Consider the following 22,605-nt stretch of genomic DNA (forward strand, 5'->3'; position numbering starts at 1 on the left):
GAAGTTGTCACGTTGTGGGCAACATTTGCTAATGTTCATGTTCATTTATACACATATTTTCTTATAGTTACTTTGTATTGAGAGCACCTGGATATGTTAATACGTATTACGTAACGTTTTGACTATAGACCAAATTCTGGAAAAAAGCTGCCTTTCGGTTGTGTAACCGTTACGCAACGGCCTGTTCCCGCCTTACTTGAAAAGGAATTCGACGTCGGGACACGTTTCCTTGCTTTGCACTTAGTCAGCGATGTCCCGACCGGGAATTCAGTGCGACAGGTAAGTGCGAAATTACCCCAGGGCAGTTTTCAAAGAGACTGGGCCGTAGCCAATCGGAACCGAGAGATGAAAATTTAGGAAAAAGTCTCAGTAGGAAATTTCTTCGGACTAAGTCCATTTTTCCGTTAGTGGATGTTTGGACGTTGACGAGAGCAGATCATAGGAAAGTTTAGAGACACTAGACTGCGCTCGTTAAAATAGCGGGGAAATGAATTTCAGGGAAATTCTAAGTTGGATTGTGAACGAAATCTTCTTTAGGTAATTTTTCTTCGCCCAAATTTGTCTCACTTTCATAACTAGTTGTTGTAGGATTGATGCATTATTATGTACCTTCTTATTAATTAGAAATGGAATCTTCAACGTTTGTCGAATAATTAATATGCAAGATTTATAAGTTACTGGATTTGTATGGGAAAATAAGAAAGTTTTTTATATGGAAATACTGCACGACCTTGAGAGTGCAGTATATCCATCCGACAAAGCGAGTTCATAGGTATCTCGATGTGAATGAATGCGTGACCGAAGCAATTTAATAGCTGTTTTCTGATAATAGGCTTTGTGTAGTGTGAGATGGGAGGGCTAAGGGAAAAGATTGTACCGTCCCTGTGTTTTCACAGGAAGCTTTTTAAGGGTCACATAATTTCAGATTCGACTGAGTCCCCGGTCTTCAAGAGATGGAGACGGAAGTGAGACTAGCTAAAACAGTCGAAGTCGACCGAAGTCTAATCGGTGGAGAGAAGGTGGAGGAGGAGGAGAAGTATAAAGAAGTCGAGGAGGAGGAGTAGGAATTTGGAGAAAGTCGGGAGGAAGAGAAGAAGGAATTGGGAAGAATAGGAGAGAGAAGAATACCACAGATGAGTCGAATACAAGGACAGTTGTAAATCAATCCCACACTGCTAATCAAGTTATGCAATAGGCTATTCAAGGATCGAGCGGAAGGAGTCTAATTGGGAAACTTAATCATTTGATTATTTAATTGCTGTTAAATTGTTATTCATTGAACTTCAACCTTTTTGTGTATTTAGCCATCTAACCGTCGGCATTGCTGACTGGGGGCTCAAAGCTTTACATCTATCTTTCACTAATTTAACTTGCAACCAAAATCGAGCATGGATTGGACTTCTATAAGATATTTTGAGCACCCCACCCCAAACAGAACAATCCTCACAATATATATATATATATATATATATATATATATATATATATATATATATATATATATATATATATATATATATATATATATATATATATATATATATATATATATATGTGTGTGTGTGTGTGTGTGTGTGTGTGTGTGTGTGTGTGTGTGTTTCCATGTATCAGAAGTCGTTGAAATTTTTTTATTGTTATAGTGCGATTAGTTCCGAACCAAGCCTGCATGGGATATTTAGAAGCGAGTGTAAGTTGACCTGATAATGTATTCGCCGTTATTCTGATGAAAGGTATGTAAGAGTGCAGTTAATTCTCCCGAGATTAGAGCAAGTAGACCAGATTCTACGTCCCTTTTAATTTCACAGGAAGCTTTCCAGGGGGGAGCGAGAGGCGACACCCGAGATTCGGAAAGAAGGAAGACAAGTTGAAACCAAGTGGGAGGTCTATCATGACATAATCTGATGGGTGAAGGTGTATTATCGGAAAGTAGCGTGGAAGAGAGTTCCGGAAGTGCAAGGAAAGCACGGAGTCAATGGTACCGGATGCACCAGAGAGACGTAGTATTGGAAGGAAGCGTGAAAGAGAGTTCCGGAAGCGCAAGGAGAGCACGGAGTCTATGGTACCGGAAGTACAAGAGGACAGATGAGTAACATAATCAACACCGAAGGGAAACGCACTCTCTTAAGACTGTAATTTCATATGAGGATAGTAATTGGCAACAGAATAGGTCAGTGTTTGTATTTATCAAAAGCATTATTTGAGAAATTGTAGATGAAATAATTGAATACGTTAATATTTATTAAATTGTTGTACCTTTCACCTTGGGCCTTTTATCCACCTAGACCGTCGATATTGCTGACTGGGGGCTCGGAGCTATCTAAATTTTAAATTGACGTCCTTCTCCGGTGTTAGAAAATAATACATGTAGAGGGCACGTGACAGAAGTGATAAAAATGTTTGACGGTTAAAGTAGTAATACTGATTGGCTAAGCTAAATGAGAGGGTGTGCGTTCCCAAGACAGAATTCAGGCTTTTAAGAAATTCCCCTAGAGAAATTAATTAATCTAAGTTCTGAGGAGAGCCATGCTATTAGCTCCGGGAAATAATAAGTATTTCTCCTTAGATTGTCCTAAGGGCGCGTGTAGGAAAGTGATGGACACGAACAGGAGAGAGATTAGACTTCATAGGGACGTACGAACCTAGAATAATGCACAAGGTTAGTCTCACTAGCATTTATTGATGTAAACGTGTAATTAATTGTTGAATGTATGCAAGTTACGTTCATACTACAATTTTTCATTAAATTCAGACGTGCCCGAGTAACCGATTGGTGTATTTCCATATTTCTTTCCTTTTCCTCTTCCTGGACGCATGGATGTTTGTTTCAAACGTTATACGACCCATGGATCATGAGTGAGTTTCGATTTAGTTGGTTTATAATAGAAATTGTGTGGTGGTGTAAGATTTCATGTATTTGTTCTGAAACAAATTGTATGAATATGTAAATTATCTGTCTTAAATGATTTGTATCATGTACGCTGAGGGTTGATTTTTCCTATGTCTGAAAACGTATGTCACGGAATCGCCAATTAGTAATGCAACGTATTTAGAACAGAGAGTGAAGTCCATTAATTCGCGTGTAGTTAAGTTGTGAATTCTCTTTAATCCGAGAATCGAGGAAAGTCCTGACTGGCATAACTCAACTGGTAATTTGTGTGATGGTTTGCCTAAAGAGGTCTAATTATGTCACGGTCATATCAATAATACGAGAGCAGCTAGAAACACTAAATTTCACGTTAATACAGCGTGAGTGTGTATTATGCTGAGAAATGACCACAGGTAGTTCTGTTGAATTTCGATCGACGATATCTGTCCGCAGAAAGATTGCGCATATTGTTGATCACAGGGTAATGAAAATAAATCTGAAATGTATTTAGGCTGGGTACTATATTTTCATTTTGAAGAAGAAGAAAATAGCTCCATACCTGTATTGCACAATGGTAAAAGTGCAAGAGGTTGATGACCCGAAGGAGAGAGAGAGAGATAAAGAGAGAGAGACAGAGACAGAGACAGCAGACTCACAAAGAGGTGGAGGAGTAAAGTAATACGGAAACGCGGACCGAGAGAGAGAGAGAGAGAGAGAGAGAGAGAGAGAGAGAGAGAGAGAGAGAGAGAGAGAGAGAGGGAGAGAGAGAGAGAGAGGAAGATAGAGATAGAAACGGAGAGAGAGAGAGAGAGACAGGGATAGAAACGGAGACAGAGACAGTAGACTGAAAAAGAAGGGGAGGAGGAAAGAAATACGGAAACGCTGACCTGGCATCAGCAGTGATTGGTGGAGACCGGAAGCGCAAGATGATGCTGTCATGCCGATGATCTGAACTGATCATATGATGAAATTTGTTCTATTAGTATATCAGAACGGCTAATTGAATCTTACGTAATGATATAACTCCATTTTTTGAGAAAAACAATCATTTACATGTCATGTTCGATCTCATTTTGTTTATGTATTTGATAAAGTTGTTGTATTTTTAAAACAATATCGGGATTTGCTCTGAATATTTGCATTTGACCAAGTGATACTGAGAGGTAAAAGTCGTATTACTTAATTAAATCCTTACTGTTTCCGTTTTATGTATGTAAATGTTTACTATTATTGTGTTCCTGCTTGACTTTACGTTTATTTTCTATTTGTATCTTTGCACTTGCTGTTCTTATGTCTTCATTTAGTGTAAGCTCCCTTTTCTTTAATGAAGAATAAATATGTCTTCATTATTTTCAATCGGTCGTGTTTTGCGATCTTGTTCACTTTTTCCAAGCTGATGTATTCTTGTTCTATTTTACACTTGTAAATATTTCCTACGAAGTAGCTCTATTACCAACGACCTCGTGTGTACTTAGATATAAGCATTTCTATTTCGAATGCTTAACAATAATGCTAAAATCCGTGGGAGAGATTTAAACTTTTAAGAAAGAAAAAGCAAATATACTTTACATTATACTCTAGAATCATTGAATATTACTGAATCCTAATAGAATGATTTTGTTACGAATTGTGTGTATTTCAAACAAGAACCTTCCTGGCAAGAAACAGATTATACTACACCACTTATGTGATTTTATTCAAATATAAATCATGTTAAATTGTGTGGCCATCTACGTAGGGCGTACTCTAGCCCATCTTCATTTATTAACTAACTTGATTGCATTGAAACCAAATGTTATTTTCTTTGTTTACTTACGTCTACTTGACGATCAGTTTAACTCATGACAATGCATTCTTTCATCAATAACTTGCCTTTACATGTTCAGGAGTCAATGCATCGCGTCGTAACTTTAAACAAACAGTCGTTAGTCAAAAGTAAAACCGTGAAGCGTATATTATATAAGTAAACATGTTATGAAAATAATACACACATATACACACACACGCGCGCGTGCACACACAGACACGCACACACACACACACACACACACACACACACACAGAGACACAGAAGCTAAAGAGCAAACAAATCTATCTTGAGTACGATTTTTAACCCAAAGAAAACATGTTTCTCCGTTTAAAAGTATTACTCCAATACATTTAACTCGTCTCTTTTGCACATTTATTTTGCTTGGCTTCTGATTGTGTGGGTTTAGCGCCATTTTCAGCACATTATAGGCTATGTGTGGAGGGTATTAAATTTGGCGGAGGAATAACCTAGAAGGAACCACCGGTCCAAGAAAGCTACTGGCAAGCTTTCCCGCATACCATCGTTTGCCGGGCCAAGACTCGAACCCACGACAGACGTGGATACCAATGATCTGTAAAGGTGACCGCCTTAAACCACTAAGCCACTCGAGGCCCTATTTGACTTGAATTCGTTCTGTAACATTATTTTAGTTTTCTTTATACATATTAATAAATATATATTAACATTTGCAGTAGGAATGAAGGCATGACTTATAAACGAAATAAAGATAGTTCATATTCCCACATGATTTAATTTATACAATTTATCGTTCTTGTAATATATTTTTTCTTGCTGTAAATTAGTGACTAACACTTCAACGAATGCAAGTGGACATATATCACACCATATAGCACTTTGATGATCGGATTTTTGTCTCAAAGCCAGTGCTCAGTAGCTTGTAGCTGACTGGTACATGCCAAATTGGCAAGCCGCTGGTATCAAACCAAACAAAACGAGCAAAAGATCCGTCCAGATTAGTCCGTGACGTCTTTCGCACAACACTAGCGTGATTGCAGTAACGACTATTCTGGAAACTCTTCCCTGAACTGCGGTAATTTGCTGGTAGTTTTACATCCGGTCACTGCATATCGGGCAAAAGTAACGAACGTTTGTAAAAAGTTTTAAAAAAACAATAACAAAACAAAACAAAACAACGATTGATTATCCGAATCAATAATTTATAGAACAACTATTTATTTCTTCGACGGAAATTTCTACGCCAAAAAGAAACCGCAATCTATTCTGATCACCTCAGTTATTTCTACGATAGGATTAACCATACGATTGACTGAGAAGTTGTGAATGCGTGGTAGTTTGGTTTATATGTATGCGTAAGAAGTATGCTTGCGCACACTTGGCAGGAGAATGATTGAAAGAAAAACGATAAAAACAGAAACATAATATATACGTATGCATCCTTTGTCTTGGTAATTTTGTCCATGACTCTTTATTATCTTTTAAATCTCAAAAGCCTCTGAAAAAGTTACGCTAGCTATAGTTTAATCCGGCACATTGTATCCATTATTATTTCGATCGAATATTTATAAAACATACAGTACAAACTTGGCAGTATCAAACAGGACTAGCTTGACGGCATCAAACAGGACTAACTCGTGATAACATACAGTACAAGCTTGACGGTATCAAACAAGACTAGCTTGATGGCAACAAACAGGACTAACTCGATGATATCATACAGTACTAGCTTGATGGCAACAAAAAGGACTTACTCGATATCATACAGTACTAGCTTGACGGCATCAAACAGGACTAACTCGATGATATCATACAGTACTAGCTTGACGGCATCAAACAGGACTAACTCGATGATATCATACAGTACTAGCTTGATGGCGACAAACAGGACTAACTCGATGATATCATACAGTACTAGCTTGACGGCATCAAACAGGACTAACTCGATGATATCATACAGTACAAGCTTGATGGCAACAAACAGGACCAATTCGATGATATCATACGGTACAAGCTTGACGGCATCAAACAGGACTAACTCGATGATATCATACAGTACTAGCTTGATGGCAACAAACAGGACCAACTTGATGATATCATACAGTACAAGCTTGACGGTATCATACAAGACTAACTCGATGATATCATACAGTACTAGCTTGATGGCAACAAACAGGACCAACTTGATGATATCATACAGTACAAGCTTGACGGTATCATACAAGATTAACTCGATGATATCATACAGTACTAGCTTGATGGCATCAAACAGGACTAACTCGACGATATCATACAGTACAAGCTTGACGGTATCAAACAAGACTAACTCGATGATATCATACAGCACTAGCTTGACGGCATTAAACAGGACTAACTCGATGATATCATACAGTACTAGCTTGACGCCATAAAACAGGACTAACTCGATGATATCATACAGTACTAGCTTGACGGCATCAAACAGGACTAACTCGATGATATCATACAGTACTAGCTTGACGGCATCAAACAGGACTAACTCGATGATATCATACAGTACTAGCTTGATGGCAACAAAAAGGACTAACTCGATGATATTATTAGGACAGAATTTTTTAGAACAAGTAACAAGATTGAAAATTCCTCTAAATTGTATTAAGAGTAAGTTTTGATTAAATTGTATTAGAAGTAAATTGATAAATCATATTGGAAGCAATTTTCTTCTAAAATATATAGAGATTGAATCCATTTATTTGTGTTACAATTATATGCTACTATTCAACAAAGATTACGCTATTATGATCAAGTACGAACCGTCTTATACAAAACATTACTTGTATCTCAGACTCAGCACAAAAAGAGTACATTGATTACGTTACGTAAGTAGTGAACTAGACAGATTCCAAAGATTTCTATAGAGGGCAAATGTGCTGATCTTGCAGAAGTACTTACGTAATAATGTACATAGACCTAGACAATAATCTGTAAGAGACTACGAAACCTCACTTGAGATTCTGGCCAACGCAAGAGCTAGGAGCACGCCATATTTGGCGTTGTCTTAAGAAACGGGTATAAAAAGCCCAGCCACGGGCTGACATCAGTTTTGCTGGCCAGAAGCTCAAACAGGCTTTGTCTTTACAGGTAAGATTATGATCTATGTACAGTTTTTCATAGCATAAGACTTTTTAGATGTTGGTAAGTGAAAGAATATCGTAGTTTTATATGTATTTCTTATATCCGAAAATTGAGCTTGTTGTAGTTTGATATTGAAATGTAAGTTTATATGTTAAGTGTTTCAATAAAGTTTTGCTGGCCAGAAGCTCAAACAGGCTTTGTCTTTACAGCTCGACCCGTGTACTCTCGCATGCCAAGCTTCCCCGACATGTAGCTGTATTTACAACATCATCAAGTGACACCTCTTTCAAGAGGATTGAACTTCCTTTCTTCTCTCTCTCTCTCTCTCTCTCTCTCTCTCTCTGAATCAAGAAACGGATTGACTTAGAGTTTGCGAAGCAGATCTTCACATAAAAGCTGGTGAAGAAATCTCTCTTCGTAAAAATATCATACAGTACTAGCTTGACGGCATCAAACAGGACTAACTCGATGATATCATACAGTAATAGCTTGACGGCATCAAACAGGACTAACTCGATGATATCATACAGTACAAGCTTGATGGCAACAAACAGGACCAACTCGATGATATCATACAGTACTAGCTTGATGGCAACAAACAGGACCAACTTGATGATATCATACAGTACAAGTTTGACGGTATCAAACGAGATTAACTCGATGATATCATACAGTACTAGCTTGATGGCATCAAACAGGTCTAGCTCAGTGGTATCATACAGTACTAGCTTGACGGCATCAGACAGGACTAACTCGACGATATCATACAGTACAAGCTTGACGGTATCAAACAAGACTAACTCGATGATATACAGTACTAGCTTGATGGCAACAAACAGGACCAACTTGATGATATCATACAGTACAAGTTTGACGGTATCAAACGAGATTAACTCGATGATATCATACAGTACTAGCTTGATGGCATCAAACAGGTCTAGCTCAGTGGTATCATACAGTACTAGCTTGACGGCATCAAACAGGACTAACTCGATGATATCATACAGTACTAGCTTGACGGCATAAAACAGGACTAACTCGATAATATCATACAGTACTAGCTTGACGGCATCAAACAAGACTAACTCGATGATATCATACAGTACTAGGTTGATGGCAACAAACAGGACTAGCTCACTTGTATCAAACAGGACTAGCTTGATGGTATCAAACAGGACTAACTCGATGATATCATACAGTACAAGCTTGACGGCATCAAACAGGACTAACTCGATGATATCATACAATACAAGCTTGACGGTATCAAACAAGACTAACTTGGTGATATCATACAGTACTAGCTTGATGGTATCAAACAGGACTAGTTGATGATATTAAACATGACTAGCTGGATGATATTAAACAGGACCAGCTGCATGGTCTCAAACAGGACTAGTTTGATGGTATCTAACAGGATCAGCTGGATGGTGTCAAACAGGACTAGCTTGATGGTATCAAACAGGACTAGCTTGATGGTATCAAACAGGACTAGCTTGATGGTATCAAACAGGACCAGTTGGATGGTATCAAACAGGACTAGCTTGATGGTATCAAACAGGACTAGCTTGATGGTATCAAACTGGATCAGCTGGATGGTATCAAACAGGACTAGCTTGATGGCATCAAACAGGACAAGTTGAATGGTATTAAACAGGAATAGCTTGATGGTATCAAACAGGACTAACTTGATGGTATCAAACAGGACTAACTTGATGGTATTAAACTGGATCAGCTGGATGGTATGAAACAGGACTAGCTTGATGGCATCTAACAGAATCAGCTGGATGGTGTCAAACAGGACTAGCTTGATGGTATCAAACAGGACTAGATTGATGATATCAAACAGGACTAGCTTGATGGTATCAAACTGGATCAGCTGGATGGTATCAAACAGGACTAGATTGATGGTATCAAACAGGACTAGCTTGATGGCATCAAACAGGACCCGCTGGATGATATCAAACAGGACTAGCTGGATGGTATCAAACAGGAATAGCTTGATGGTATCAAACAGGACCAGCTTGATGGTACCAAACAGGACTAGTTAGATGGTATTAAACAGGATTAGTTTGATGGTATTAAACAGGACTAGCTGGATGGTATTAAACAGGAGCAGCTTGATGGTATCAAACAGTTCTAGCTCGATGGCATTAGACAGGGCTATTTCGATGATATCAAACAGGAATAGCTTGATGTAATCAAACAGGAATAACTTGATGGTATCAAACAGGAATAGTTTGATGGTATTAAACATGACTAGCGTGATGGTATCAAACAGGGCTAGCTCGATGGTATCAAACAGGACCAGCTGGATGGTATTAAACAGGGCTAGCTCGATGGTATCAAACAGGACCAGCTTGGTGGTATCAAACAGGACTAGCTCTATGGCATTAGACAGGGCTATTTCGATGATATCAACAGAACTGGCTCGAATATATATATTCGGACGACAACCCCAATGGCATCAAGGTTTCTATATTCACAATGTGTCATAATAGTGTATCTGGTTTAACTTTTATTTGGATAATCCTAAACCCATGTCATGTCCTTTTGGAATCAGTCAGGAGATATATATCACGTCACCATTTAGAATTTTCAAACATCTTTATAGATTTAAAAGTAAGATACAACAGAATACAACAATTGTGTCGTAACACAATATCATTGGCACAATGAACTGGTCTTGCATAAACACACAACACAGGTAAAAATCTCTGAAGACGATTTTTTCAAACTTTAGCAAGATCATTTTTATTTTATAAATTAATATCTATACTGGAACAAATGATAGCTCTGCGTGTTTCTTTCAAGCTACGACGATCTTCACCAAATGCTGTTAAATCTATATTCTAATCTTATCAATAAATTATTGAATTCATGAGTGATACTTTAATTGTACATTAACTACTGAATTCATGAGAGGTACTTCGATGTTACATTAATTACTGAACTCATGAATGTTACTTACATTAATAAATGAATTCATGAGTGATACTTAAATGGTACAATAATTACTGAAGTCATGAGTGATACTTGCACTAATTACTGAATGCATACCTGCTAAGTGGAGATTCATGAATGTACATGATAAATACATTTATGGTTGATAAAATGAATAAATGTGGGAGAGGGGCTATTTTTCAGGCTATAAGATGCTAAGTACCAGAACATTCGTACCTTATGATAGCACGATTATGCAAAATGAAAACTTACTGCGCAGCTCAAGATGACCTGATTATTTATTATCACGTATTCAATATAACATTAAATTTCGATGGCACTCTACAGTTTCGTATTTGCTTAAGGGCTAGAATTTCAATAAAAAGAATTACCCTGGTTTTCCTCGCTGGTTATACTGGCTACTTAAACTGACCTTGTATACCTTATATATTCTTCAAAGAACCTTTAATTCCCTTTATTTTGGTGTATGATTCTTGAGAGTAATATGGGTTATTGAGTGTACAACTTGACCTACAGATGCGCTCTCTCAAAAATCTGCTAGCTCCTTTTGGTAATTTTCGCCTCCAGGTCTTCAGAGGTAAATTGTCGAAAAAAAAGCTGATAAATATTTTATTTTTTTAAAATATATTTGGTAATTCAGTCCATGCACATTCAGAAGCCGGTATTGTCTAGTCCGGCAATATTCACTTTCCATATTTTAATAGCTGCTAAAGATAGTGAAGTTTAGACTAATTCAGGATGATTTTTTTAGCACAAGGGAGCAGCCGTTTTTCTCAGCTGTCTTCTTAGATCGTGTATGTGTGTGTGTGCGTGTGCGTGTGTGTGTGTGTGATATTGATTTTTAATGTAGCTTGAACAATTTTCTTGTTATATGGCTACGATATCTGCAGTGTGGGGCAATTTATTGTGATGACTAGCAGACATGTAGCAACATGTCCAACCCAGTCACATTATCCTCACACAAGGCCGACCAGTCATAACACTAACCTCTAAATGCTGAGCGCCAAGCAAGGTAGCTGTCAGTACCATTTTATAAGTCTTTTATGTGACTCGGCCGAGGCTAGTTCATTGTGCTAGAACCCGCGACCTCCCGCTTTCGAGGCGGACGCTCTAACCACTTAGGCCACCGGCTTGGCACTTATATCATATACAATTTCCACAGGTACAATATCCAAAGAAATTTCAGCCATAGTACATGAAAATAACAGAGAAGTTCACAATATCTGCAGTGTTCCGCCATAAAGGGCACATACCTATTATTATTGCATGATTTAATTGTGTTGTAGGGTTGAAACATGTAAGTGTCAAGCATCAAAACAGTCCTTCTGAATCTCCTGCATCAACCACACCCCAGAAAATAACATGTATTTGTGCCAGAGTCCCAGAAGAGTCCAGTCCCCCTCTCCCATTATGATGAAAAGTGAGCTATTTTAAAAGTGTACATACATTTTGTCAACACAGCAACCAATGTTATGCTGAAAGACAGGGAGCTGAAACTTGAAATAATTAATGATTTCACCAATAATTTGTAAAGTTTGAAAATGAGGTAGATGTGATAGATGAGGTTCAAGGAGGTCCAAGGTCAAATGTTAAATAAAATGTTCGTTTATTGTTTAATATGGGAAAAGCGAATTTGCTTTGTCATCACTTATTGCTTAATTTCATTACAAACAAATGAAAATAAACATTTTCCATATATATTTTGTTTATGGTTAATGCAACAGTTTTAAATTGAATTGACTTCACTCCTGTATTCTAAGACTTCTAATTCACCTATAGTTAAGGTCATTACACACACGATACTGATTCAATGTGTAATTAATAGCAAAATAAGCAACACTAGATTATTTTCATGCATAACTTCGATGTTAATGTACCATTTTGTTCAGAACAACATACATAATAATATGAAAATAAGAAAAATAATTGCACAAAGTTTCATATTTGTTTTAAGGTGACACTCAATGGATTCGTATTTTGCACAAGGTTTAGAAGTTTAAAGAAAACTAATTTCCCGGGTTTCATTACTGGTTGTACTGGCTACTGAAAAAGACCTTGGATATCTTATGTATTCTTCAAAGAACTTTTAATTTCCTTTATTTTGGTATATGATTAATGGGTGTAATATGGTTCGCAGAGTATACATTTCAGCTTTACGTCAGATGTGCACCTCTAAAACAAAATGCTAGCTCCTTATGGTAATTTTTACTTCCTGATTTCAGAGGTAAATTGTTAAAAAAGAGCCGATAACCGTTTAACTTTTTACATATTTGGTAAATCATTCCTTGCACTGTCAGAAGTTGGTATTGTCCAGGTCGGCAGAGCTCATTTTCCCTATTTTAATAGCTGCTAAAGATGTGTACTTTACACTAATTTCAGATTTTCGGGCTAGTTCAGGCTGATATTTTGTACAAGGGAGCGGTCATTTTAGTTGGCTGCGTGCTTAGATCACAACCAGTTTTCACAAGCACAATAGCCAAATAAATTTCAGCCACAGTACATTAAAGTAACATAGAGATATACCAACATTCTCTCCACTGTGCATGTTGTCAACATAAACAACTTCACCATACACCCGCCACTCAGAAGTTCATAATCGCAGTACCGGCAATTCGATTTGATGGATCAATGGACTGTTAAGAAGTTCAATAAGTAAGTAACACATACCGTTCAACCCTTTCTTTGAGGATACATGTGCCCTGTTTCTTGCCATCACACTATCTTCGTCAGTTTTAGGAACCCAGTTAGATTCTATTGGCCTCTCAGTATGAACCGATACAATATTTCTTGACTCGCCATCTTGGCCTTACGAAAAAGAAATTGCTTTTTATTTATAGTCGTACTTTAAGTGCACAGTCACGCCTGTACGCGAACACAAATAGCATATGAACAGTATTCTATTAACTAAACTTAGGTGTAATGTCAACAGCACATATCTAGAAATAGCAGCTACTGAGTATGCGTCGTTACATGCGGATGCTCTCGAGTACTCCCTATAGACTTAAGGCTAGAGCAAGGACTTCAATCAGCCTCTTCTGCAATGATCAGGGTAGCATTCAGTTCTGAGATTTATTACCACAGTCTGGTTATAAACATATGTGTAATTTACGCTTCAATAGTTTTACAATAAGAACGAGTGTAAGATCGGTCTTGTCCATGCATTGCATTCATATATATTTTAATTTTCATTAAATTATATCGATCTGGAATTATTTATCCATCTCATCTTGAATTAATATGATATTTCTATCTTAATATCATTACTAAAATGGTAAAGTTACAAGTTCATAGAACTTGATAAACATAACATTTGAAGTTGGAGATGAAGGTGATTATAAGCAATTGATCGATTTGCAAAACAGAGTTAAAGTGTTGTATGGTTGACGCGATATCTGCTCATCACGGAAATCAAGAAAATAAGTTGTCATCAACTGTGCCGGAAATGGTTTTATCACCATCTATTAAATTCTTGTAAGCAGCGAATTGATGAGTAGGACTAGAAAGAGTGGTGTTTCTAACCTATTCAGTCATTAAATGCATTAAGCTTGATTGATGTGTGTGTGTGTGTGATGAGAGAGAGAGAGAGAGACACGTACTGCTTCGCTCCTTACTGGTGTGGAGAGATTTTAGCCTGACGGGTTCACTCTTGCTACTCTTGGTGTCCTCATCCCCTCTCGCTTTCCCACGCGGACGTGCAAATCTCACAATAGTTCCACGATGACTTTCGAGGGGTTGAATCTGGGCCCTCTCCACGGCCCCGTCGTGAGATAACCTTATGCGGAAAAAAATCAAATACAAACAATTATGAGCTCATGTCACCTGCATATGTGCACAGTTCTACATGGAGTCACATTTTCCGTTCATGATTCACAGCCGGGTATTCAGTAGTCAGCTCCTCTATCGATAAAAAGCAAGAAATATTTACCTTATAACGCAGTGAATGAGCATCTTATCCAAACGAGAATATTTAGAAAGAGTATGTACATTTCAGATCAGGAATGCAAATGTTATCACGATCTGTTTTGCATATGTTCTCTCCAGCTTTCACGTCAATTGCCACAAAAAGAATAACGCGTCTTTGTACTTGAATTACTGTTTGACATGTCTACGTTGTTTCCTACTCCTTAGTGAACTCAAAGACTGTAGAAAATTAAGTCTAACGAGGTACCCATAAAAAAGTTATTCAATCGTATTCCCCTATTTCAGCACTCTTAACCCTATTATGTTGCCGTACGCAAAGATTTGTGTGGGTTGACATTTAAAATTCGCACGATCAAAAAAGTCAAGTTTTATTTATTACTTTCCCTGTAATAAGAAACCATCCCTTCAAAATTCAAATGGAACTTTAAACTTACATTGTATAGTGTCTGTACTTTACCTATGACAAACCTCCTAATGAGATTGCAGGCATATTAGAGATGAGATTCGCAAGTGGAACATTCACTTGACAAGAAAATAATACATTTGTTCCGTGGCTTTAGCCTTGAGGAGTTAAACCTCAATTAATCGGGACTTAACATTCTTTGTCGTGAATAAAGGACAATAAAAAATTTTTTTTTTTGGTAAAGAAAATGGATTACCGTTCATTTTGTATGCTATGCAAGCCCACTATGAAGTACAAATAAACCAGTATTTTCTGTGTATCTATACATGTCATATATTCTAGAGATTTCATCTTTTTTTACCTTTATCTTTTATTTTATATACAGTGTAAAGAATTTTAGCATCTTTATATTGTACATTTTACTTTGTATTAGTACATGTTTATGTTCAGTAGGAAGGATTTACCTACCGATGTTTTAAATTAGTTATCTATATATGCATGTATTTTTTAGTACACAGAATTGCGTTCAAGAGACATTATACCCTATGCATACATACATACATACATACATACATGCATACATACATAATTCTATGATATGTATAATATGTATCTTAGCAACCTGATATACTCTTTGTTGTAGAGGTAACTAAGTCAGTCATAGATAAATGCATGCACGCACGCATACGCGCAAACAAGTATATATATGCATAAATACATGCGTCATATGAAGAAAAGAAACTACATATAGAATTACACTGTTATAAGTTTTACATTTCATTTTCGTTGCTATCTCGGACTTAATGTTAAGCACATAACACTATAGACGTATTAACTTTTCGAAATATTATCATCATCATGCAACGTTTAAAAGATCAGTGGCATGCTCAGCCAAATGATTGCAGATTTGCATAATTGCAGGTATTGAGATATTTCGTTTTGTCAATACGATAGCTGACACAGTATTACTATTGTATTTATGTCAATTTTCTGTTCTATTTTATGATCTTGTATTATCATGAATTTGTTTAATCTGATGTAATCTCTTTTTAAAGAGGAAATAAAGTCAGTCAGTCAGTCATACATATATATATATATATATATATATATATATATATATATATATATATATATATATATATGGTAATTACGTTCACAAAAATTAAGTGGGTCTTCTCATATAAGACCTAACTCAAGCCAATTATGAGCGAAACTTCAAAAGGGTTATTTTGGTTCATATGTACCATTTGAAGATGTCTCGGCTACATTTCAAGGCCATGTATTTGGAACATTTCTGAGACATCTACACGAAGTAATAGTTTGAAAATGAAGATACATTGTAGGGACAACAGCACATATACGACATGCATATAGGATTACCTGCACCGAAAGGTATATAGAACATGTGAAAGCTTGTTCAAAAATTGCTCTCCATTACAAACAAAAAGTTAATGCCATGCAAGTATAGATAATTTGCAAAGTAATATATATATATATATATATATATATATATATATATATATATATATATATATATATATATATATATATATATATATATATATATATATATATATATATATATATATATACTTTCTAACAATCAAAATGTTATAATATTTTACTCTGTACTCGAAAGATAGCTCTAGGCTGTAGAGATACAACTTATAATTATTGGAGTTATTTATATCAAAGTAGTAATGTACAACTGTGTCACATGTGTCTATAGTATTTCTACCGTTTATCTCCTCCACTGGGCCTTAAATGGAAACCGAAGGGATACAAAGAGAGAAAAAGAACCATGGATAGCTTTGTTTGTTCCTACCACTATATAAACGGCGAGATTGCGGTGACGGTAGCAGTGGTAAAGTTATCGCTGTTAATGATCAAATATGAAACGTTTACACTTAAAGAATCTCTTCTCGAATCCCCTAAACTGATTCACCTGTATTGTTAAGAAAAACCGCTATTGCATGATAGTACCACATGAGTTCATAATGAGTATTGGTTTAGTCTGAGTTTACCTTATTTTGACATTTTTAAAAAGTATAAAAAGAGAAACATAAATTTCACAATGATCAAATAAAAAATTCATTTTCGATAAAGAGCGAAATACCGCACCCCTTTCTTTTGACGAGTTTTGTCTAAGCGCGTGCTGTGCTTTGCATCCCGGTTTGACCATTAGTAATCGTTACATTATATGGGGTACTTCAACTATACATTTCACGGTTTGTCTTGTATATGAAGACATTTTTTTTTTCCTCATGATGATACATCTGTTGTAAGTGGTTTTCATGTTTTCGGGTACATATACTGTTACCCTTTAAAACACATTATATTGACGATGGATCAGTGAAGCGTAATTTAGTTGTCTTGATAATTTGACAATTTTCATTCAATACCCATCCAATGCGACGCCTATTTTCAGATTAAAATTTTTGTTTTTCGTGACCAGTGCTCTTAATCTTTGTGACTGTATTCGTCTTCGGTCCGCCGTTTTCCTCCGATATAACATAGTACACATTCCTCCAAACATGGTTGTTGTCCTTCATTTCACATGGGAATGGCAGTCTTCCAGCGAAAATATTTTTTCCTCTTCTCTCAGTTTTCATACTTTCATTATTGTGATTTTCAATTGTTGCATTCCTTGCTTCCAACCAAAATACTTTCTTCGACACTCCTTACAGCAAATCTACTGAATTCATTAATTTGATCAGCTGCTCGTTCGTTGTCCTTTTTTAAAACTCAGATATTGGATTACCTATATTAAATGTGAACTGCCCATAGCAGATGTCCAGTTGTGCATTGGGATTATAGAGTCATGACTCAAAAGGCTTTCCAACTTTCAATGCTGGTCTCAAGATGATATCCGCTAATACAATCACATTACCCTTATAATATAGGAATATGATTAACATATTTTCAGTTGCCATTTAATCTTTTCTTTTGCACGGAACCGAATAATTATTTGCTTGGCGAATCCTGAATATTAATTAAGATACAAGACCAACATAAAATTGCCGCATCTGAAGGTAATGTCTATGAAAAGAAGTCATCGGGTAAGCTGACACTCCCTTCTAATTATGATTGTTGTTACTCATACTACGTAACCATGTCTTCTCGTATGTCAAGCACCGACAGACTTAGTCATCACACGATCAATTATTTGACAAATCCGATACTTGTAAATCAATGATTTGAATAACCTCGAGACTACAATCAATAAGAATATGCACATTCCTCGTGGCCAATATCACACACACACACACACACACACACACACACACACACACACACACACACACACACACACACAGTGAACGCTGTTACAGATAACAGGGTCGGATCTGTTTAAGTGTTTGGGGGTGGGATTTCCAAACCTTAAAAAGGGACCTGTCTTTCTTTGAAAGGACACCAAAGCAAAACTCTATGGGTCTATTTACTTAGAACGTGCATAATAAACGATGGTCAAATTTCAAGTGAAAAGTGGCTGTACGTTTGTGCTTGTGTACGTTTTTCTCCGGGTGGGGGTCCAAAAGCCCTGCCCCCCCCCCCATTCCGGCCTTGGATAAATTATTTACCATGATAATTATGGGAAAAAGAACGATTTCACACAATGTATCATTGTTGTGATTTTCGTCCCAGTTGACTGCTGTTTGAAGGACGACACGTAATCTAAATCCAGAAAATATGTGTGGAAGAATTCTATATTGCTCACGAAAATTGAAATAATGGGACAAAAATTATGAGACACATGCTTTCCTCTTGTATACGCTATTGTATCTTGTGAATCTATATTCCGAAGTCAATAATATATCGTGTAAACAAGCAAAGCCACACATGTTCAGTTTCTCTAATGCAATGCAATGTACTCTCTCTCTCTTTCTGTGTGCAGGGACCCTGGTTGACCGAGCGGTTTAAGGCGCTATCCTTCACAGATCACTTACCTATATCAATACTTCTGTCCGTGTGGGCTCGAGTCTTGGCTAAATCAGTGTGGGTATGAGAGAAAGCTTGTCGTAACTTTCCTTGGATCTTCACGTCTTCCCCGGACTCTACCTGCACCAGATATACTACCCACGATGTTATGGCCTAGCCGATCGGAACATCGCGCGGCCATTTCCGTCAAGCAGTGAAATAACCTAGGAAGTAGTGGTAGGAATACATAGCAATTTGATAAGTTTGGGGACTCGCTTCTAGCGGAGTGCACCACGTATGTTACAGCAGCAAAGGCCAATGTAATTCCGACTCTAAGTTTGTCTCCGTCCACAACCATCTTGTTCTATGTGAACGAAAATACTTAGAATATAGTTCTCGAAGGCGACCAATTATATCCGAGGTTTATTTCACAACCTGATGGTAATGCCCAAGTGATGTTCCGGTTAATGACCCATCATGTGCTAAAAATAGCATCGAGCTAAAAACAAATCACAAACATCTCTCTCCTTACTTATTAATTGTGACAGGAAGTCTTATAAATTAGAATTAAAGCTTGCATCGTGCTCTGGCGGCTTTTAAAACAGATAGAGGATCGCCAAATAGGTTTTACCAGCGGTAACGCTTATATATCAGACACAAGGGGTTGTCTTTCTAGAGAATTCTCTAACTTGATTATAAATGAGGTACAAGAAAAAAAGAGAAACAAAAGTCGTTTGTGCTCGAATAAAACATATCCGACTTCAGAGCTGGTTAATTCATCAAGAGTAGTAATTCACCTGACAATCAGTTGTTAAGTATAAAGCGAGTATTACAATAACATCCTGGCTTAGTTTGCATGCAGGTTTGCACGAGCAGCTCGTGTTTGTTTCATTCTGCCAGCAATTCACTTTTCCGGTTTAGAAGTCAATTTACAAAAGAGGATATTGCATCCAGTTTTGACATCGTACAATGCAGAAAAATTGCTATATAGTGGGGATGTTTAGTGCCTTTATTTTGGTCTTTTCCAGATTCTATTCTTCTGTTACATGTTAGGCTCGAGAAAAAAGGTTCACAAGAAAGAGTGAAAACAACAAGCTCTGAAAAAATTAACAAATAATGTATTTCCCTGGAAAAATATTGTAAAAATAAAAATAATAAACACTTACGGTTTTAAAAATCAAATCCAAAATTAATCCAAGAATAATCCACGATTTAAAATGTATAAGTCCTAATAATGAAATAATCTAATAAATTAAAGTTCGAGTCCCCACGAAGAATCCAAGATGGAAGGCGATGACGTATACTGTATCATTTATGGTGTTGTAAGGTGTACAGTTCTGTGTTCTTCACAAACAATTATCCGGTGTTTGAATTTCCGAATAAAATTTAATGAAATGTCTTTGTCTAAAAATGCTGTATCAACACTCAAATATTTCCAAGAAAAAGAATTATCCTTTAGAATCCAAATAATTTAAATAAAAATTAAAATATAACTCCAAAATGACAAAAAAACGCCTTTACGCCCCAGTGTTTAGAAGCCAAATTGAGAGATCTTTCTCTTTACGATTCACTGTTAAAATGAACCACTGTGCAATTTGAGAAAGCCAAGAATTGCGAAATGAAGGATGTTTACATATTAAAAAAATCACGTAGCCCTAGTATGACCTTGATGAAAACCAATCATTTTACTCCTGGAATAAAAAATATAAAATGGTGTTTACTTCTCTAATTGGTTTCTAAATGAAGGTCGGGAACTATGTCAGATTTAGGTGTTTACAACTGAAAAGTCAAGGTCAAACTATTTTCTAAAATAATTCCAAATCACGTAAATAATATTATATTATAAGAACATGTAATACAATACAAAATTAAAGCTGACAAGCAAACAATAAAATTAAAATAAATATAAATTAAATCAGATATACGTAACACTTATCCATAAAGAAAAAGAAAGATTTATATAATAAAGCTTTTTTTTACCATATATTAATTATACATGAGGCTAAAGATAAACATAAGAAGAACTCTTATGAATAATAAACAATGTACATGAAATAATACATTTCTACATACGTCTGCTATGACATTATCTTTTCCCTTGATGTGCCTGGTGTCAAGATTATGTTGCTGTAACACAAACACGACCTTAGTAGCCTTTGATTTTTATTTTTCATCTTGCCGATGAAAGTAAGGGGGTTGTGGTCACTAAACACAATAATCGTAGAAGGAACTGAACTAATCTGGACTTTAGACTGTTGCAATACCAATATCAAAACCAAGCATTCCTTTTCGATTGTTGAATAATTTCTTGGTGATTATTTAATTTCTTAGAAAAATAGCACACTGGATTATCAATACCATTTTCACCTTCTTGAATCAAAACTGCTCCAACCCCAACATCACTTGCATCAACATACATTTTTAATGATCGGTTGAAATCTGGAGCTGTAAAACTGGCGCGCTTTTAAGTATGGCTTTTAACTTGTCAAAAGCCTCGTGAAAGTTTTCAGTTAAAAAAAGGAACTTGTTTTTCTTAGTCAATAAATTTGTCAGGGATTCAGCAATTATAGAAAAATTAGAACAGAATTTCCGATAGTATCCGGCTATGCCCAAAAATCGCATCAGTTGCAATTTATTTACAGGCACAGAGAATTCGGAGATAGCCTTGACCTTAGCATATATTGGTTAAACTTGTCCATGTCCCACGATATATCCTAGAAACGTTACACTAGCACGGCAGAACTCACTTTTGGATAAATTAATTGTCACACTTGCATCTGTGAGTCTGTCATTAAGAATTTCCGAAGTGTTGCTAAATGTTCTTTCCAGGTGTCGTTGTAGGTGATGACATCATCGATATAAGCATCACAATTGTCTAGACCAGAGGTAAAAATTCACGAGACGTTGAAAAGTACTTGGCGACCCTTTCATCCCAAACGGCATGACTTTATAGTGGTCAAGTCTGTCTAGAATCACGAATGCCAAAATTTCCTTTGCTCTTTCCGTTAGTGGAATTTGCCAAAATCCTTTCAGAAGGTAAAATTTGGTGACATACTTGACATTTCCGAACTTATCAATACAATCAGCTATTTTTGTTACTGGAAATAAATGTTTTTGTCACACTATTCAGCATCCTATAATCAGCGCACATACCGAAAGTTTTATCTAGCTTTTGAACAAGTATGCATGATAAACTCTAGTCACTTTTACTGGCCTCTATAATTTTTTCAAGCATTCCAGTTTGAGAGGGTTCATCCTGTATGCACGTTGTTTCACAGGTTTGGAATTTACAATTTCGACGTCATGGACAATTTTGTTTGTTCTTGTAGAAACATCTGGAGATAAGTGCTCATATTCAAATATTAACTGTTTAAGTTCATTTCTTCATTGCTCTTGCAAATGTGAAAGTTTTTGGTCCAGATGTTTCATAAGTTCTAAATTCCGAAAAGTTTTCACTCCAATATCAGTAAAATCCGATGATGTTCCTTAACTTAAATCTTCACTGAGTGGGACAGATACAATTAAATCAATTGCATGTTTAACCTAGCTATCTCTTTAAATATACTCTTTTGGCATGTTTATGTGGCAGAGTTGGTTTTGTTTTCGCCTCCGAGCAGTATTTATGATGTAATTTAA

General features: G+C 36.4%; 1 protein-coding gene across 5 annotated transcripts in view; it reads right to left on the minus strand.

Moving 5' to 3' along the window:
- LOC149795540 (uncharacterized) overlaps positions 1-22,605 on the minus strand; it is a 124,627-nt gene that overhangs the window by 47,503 nt on the left and 54,519 nt on the right. For 3 of the 5 annotated variants that reach the window (XM_089965339.1, XM_089965340.1, XM_089965342.1), the window contains exons 2-3: positions 14,324-14,499; positions 13,395-13,532 (exon numbers count right to left, since the gene is read on the minus strand). In XM_089965339.1, coding sequence (XP_089821465.1) covers positions 13,395-13,532; positions 14,324-14,499 — 314 coding nt within the window. Of the gene's footprint in view, positions 1-13,394; positions 13,533-14,323; positions 14,500-18,998; positions 19,383-22,605 lie in introns of those variants that run through there. The other 2 variants (XM_089965343.1, XM_089965344.1) reach the window with 2 other exon arrangements.

The sequence above is a fragment of the Sinohyriopsis cumingii genome, chromosome 7 (genome assembly GCF_028554795.1).
Source record: "Sinohyriopsis cumingii isolate HCF-2022 chromosome 7, ASM2855479v2, whole genome shotgun sequence".
Taxonomy (NCBI): domain Eukaryota; kingdom Metazoa; phylum Mollusca; class Bivalvia; order Unionida; family Unionidae; genus Sinohyriopsis; species Sinohyriopsis cumingii.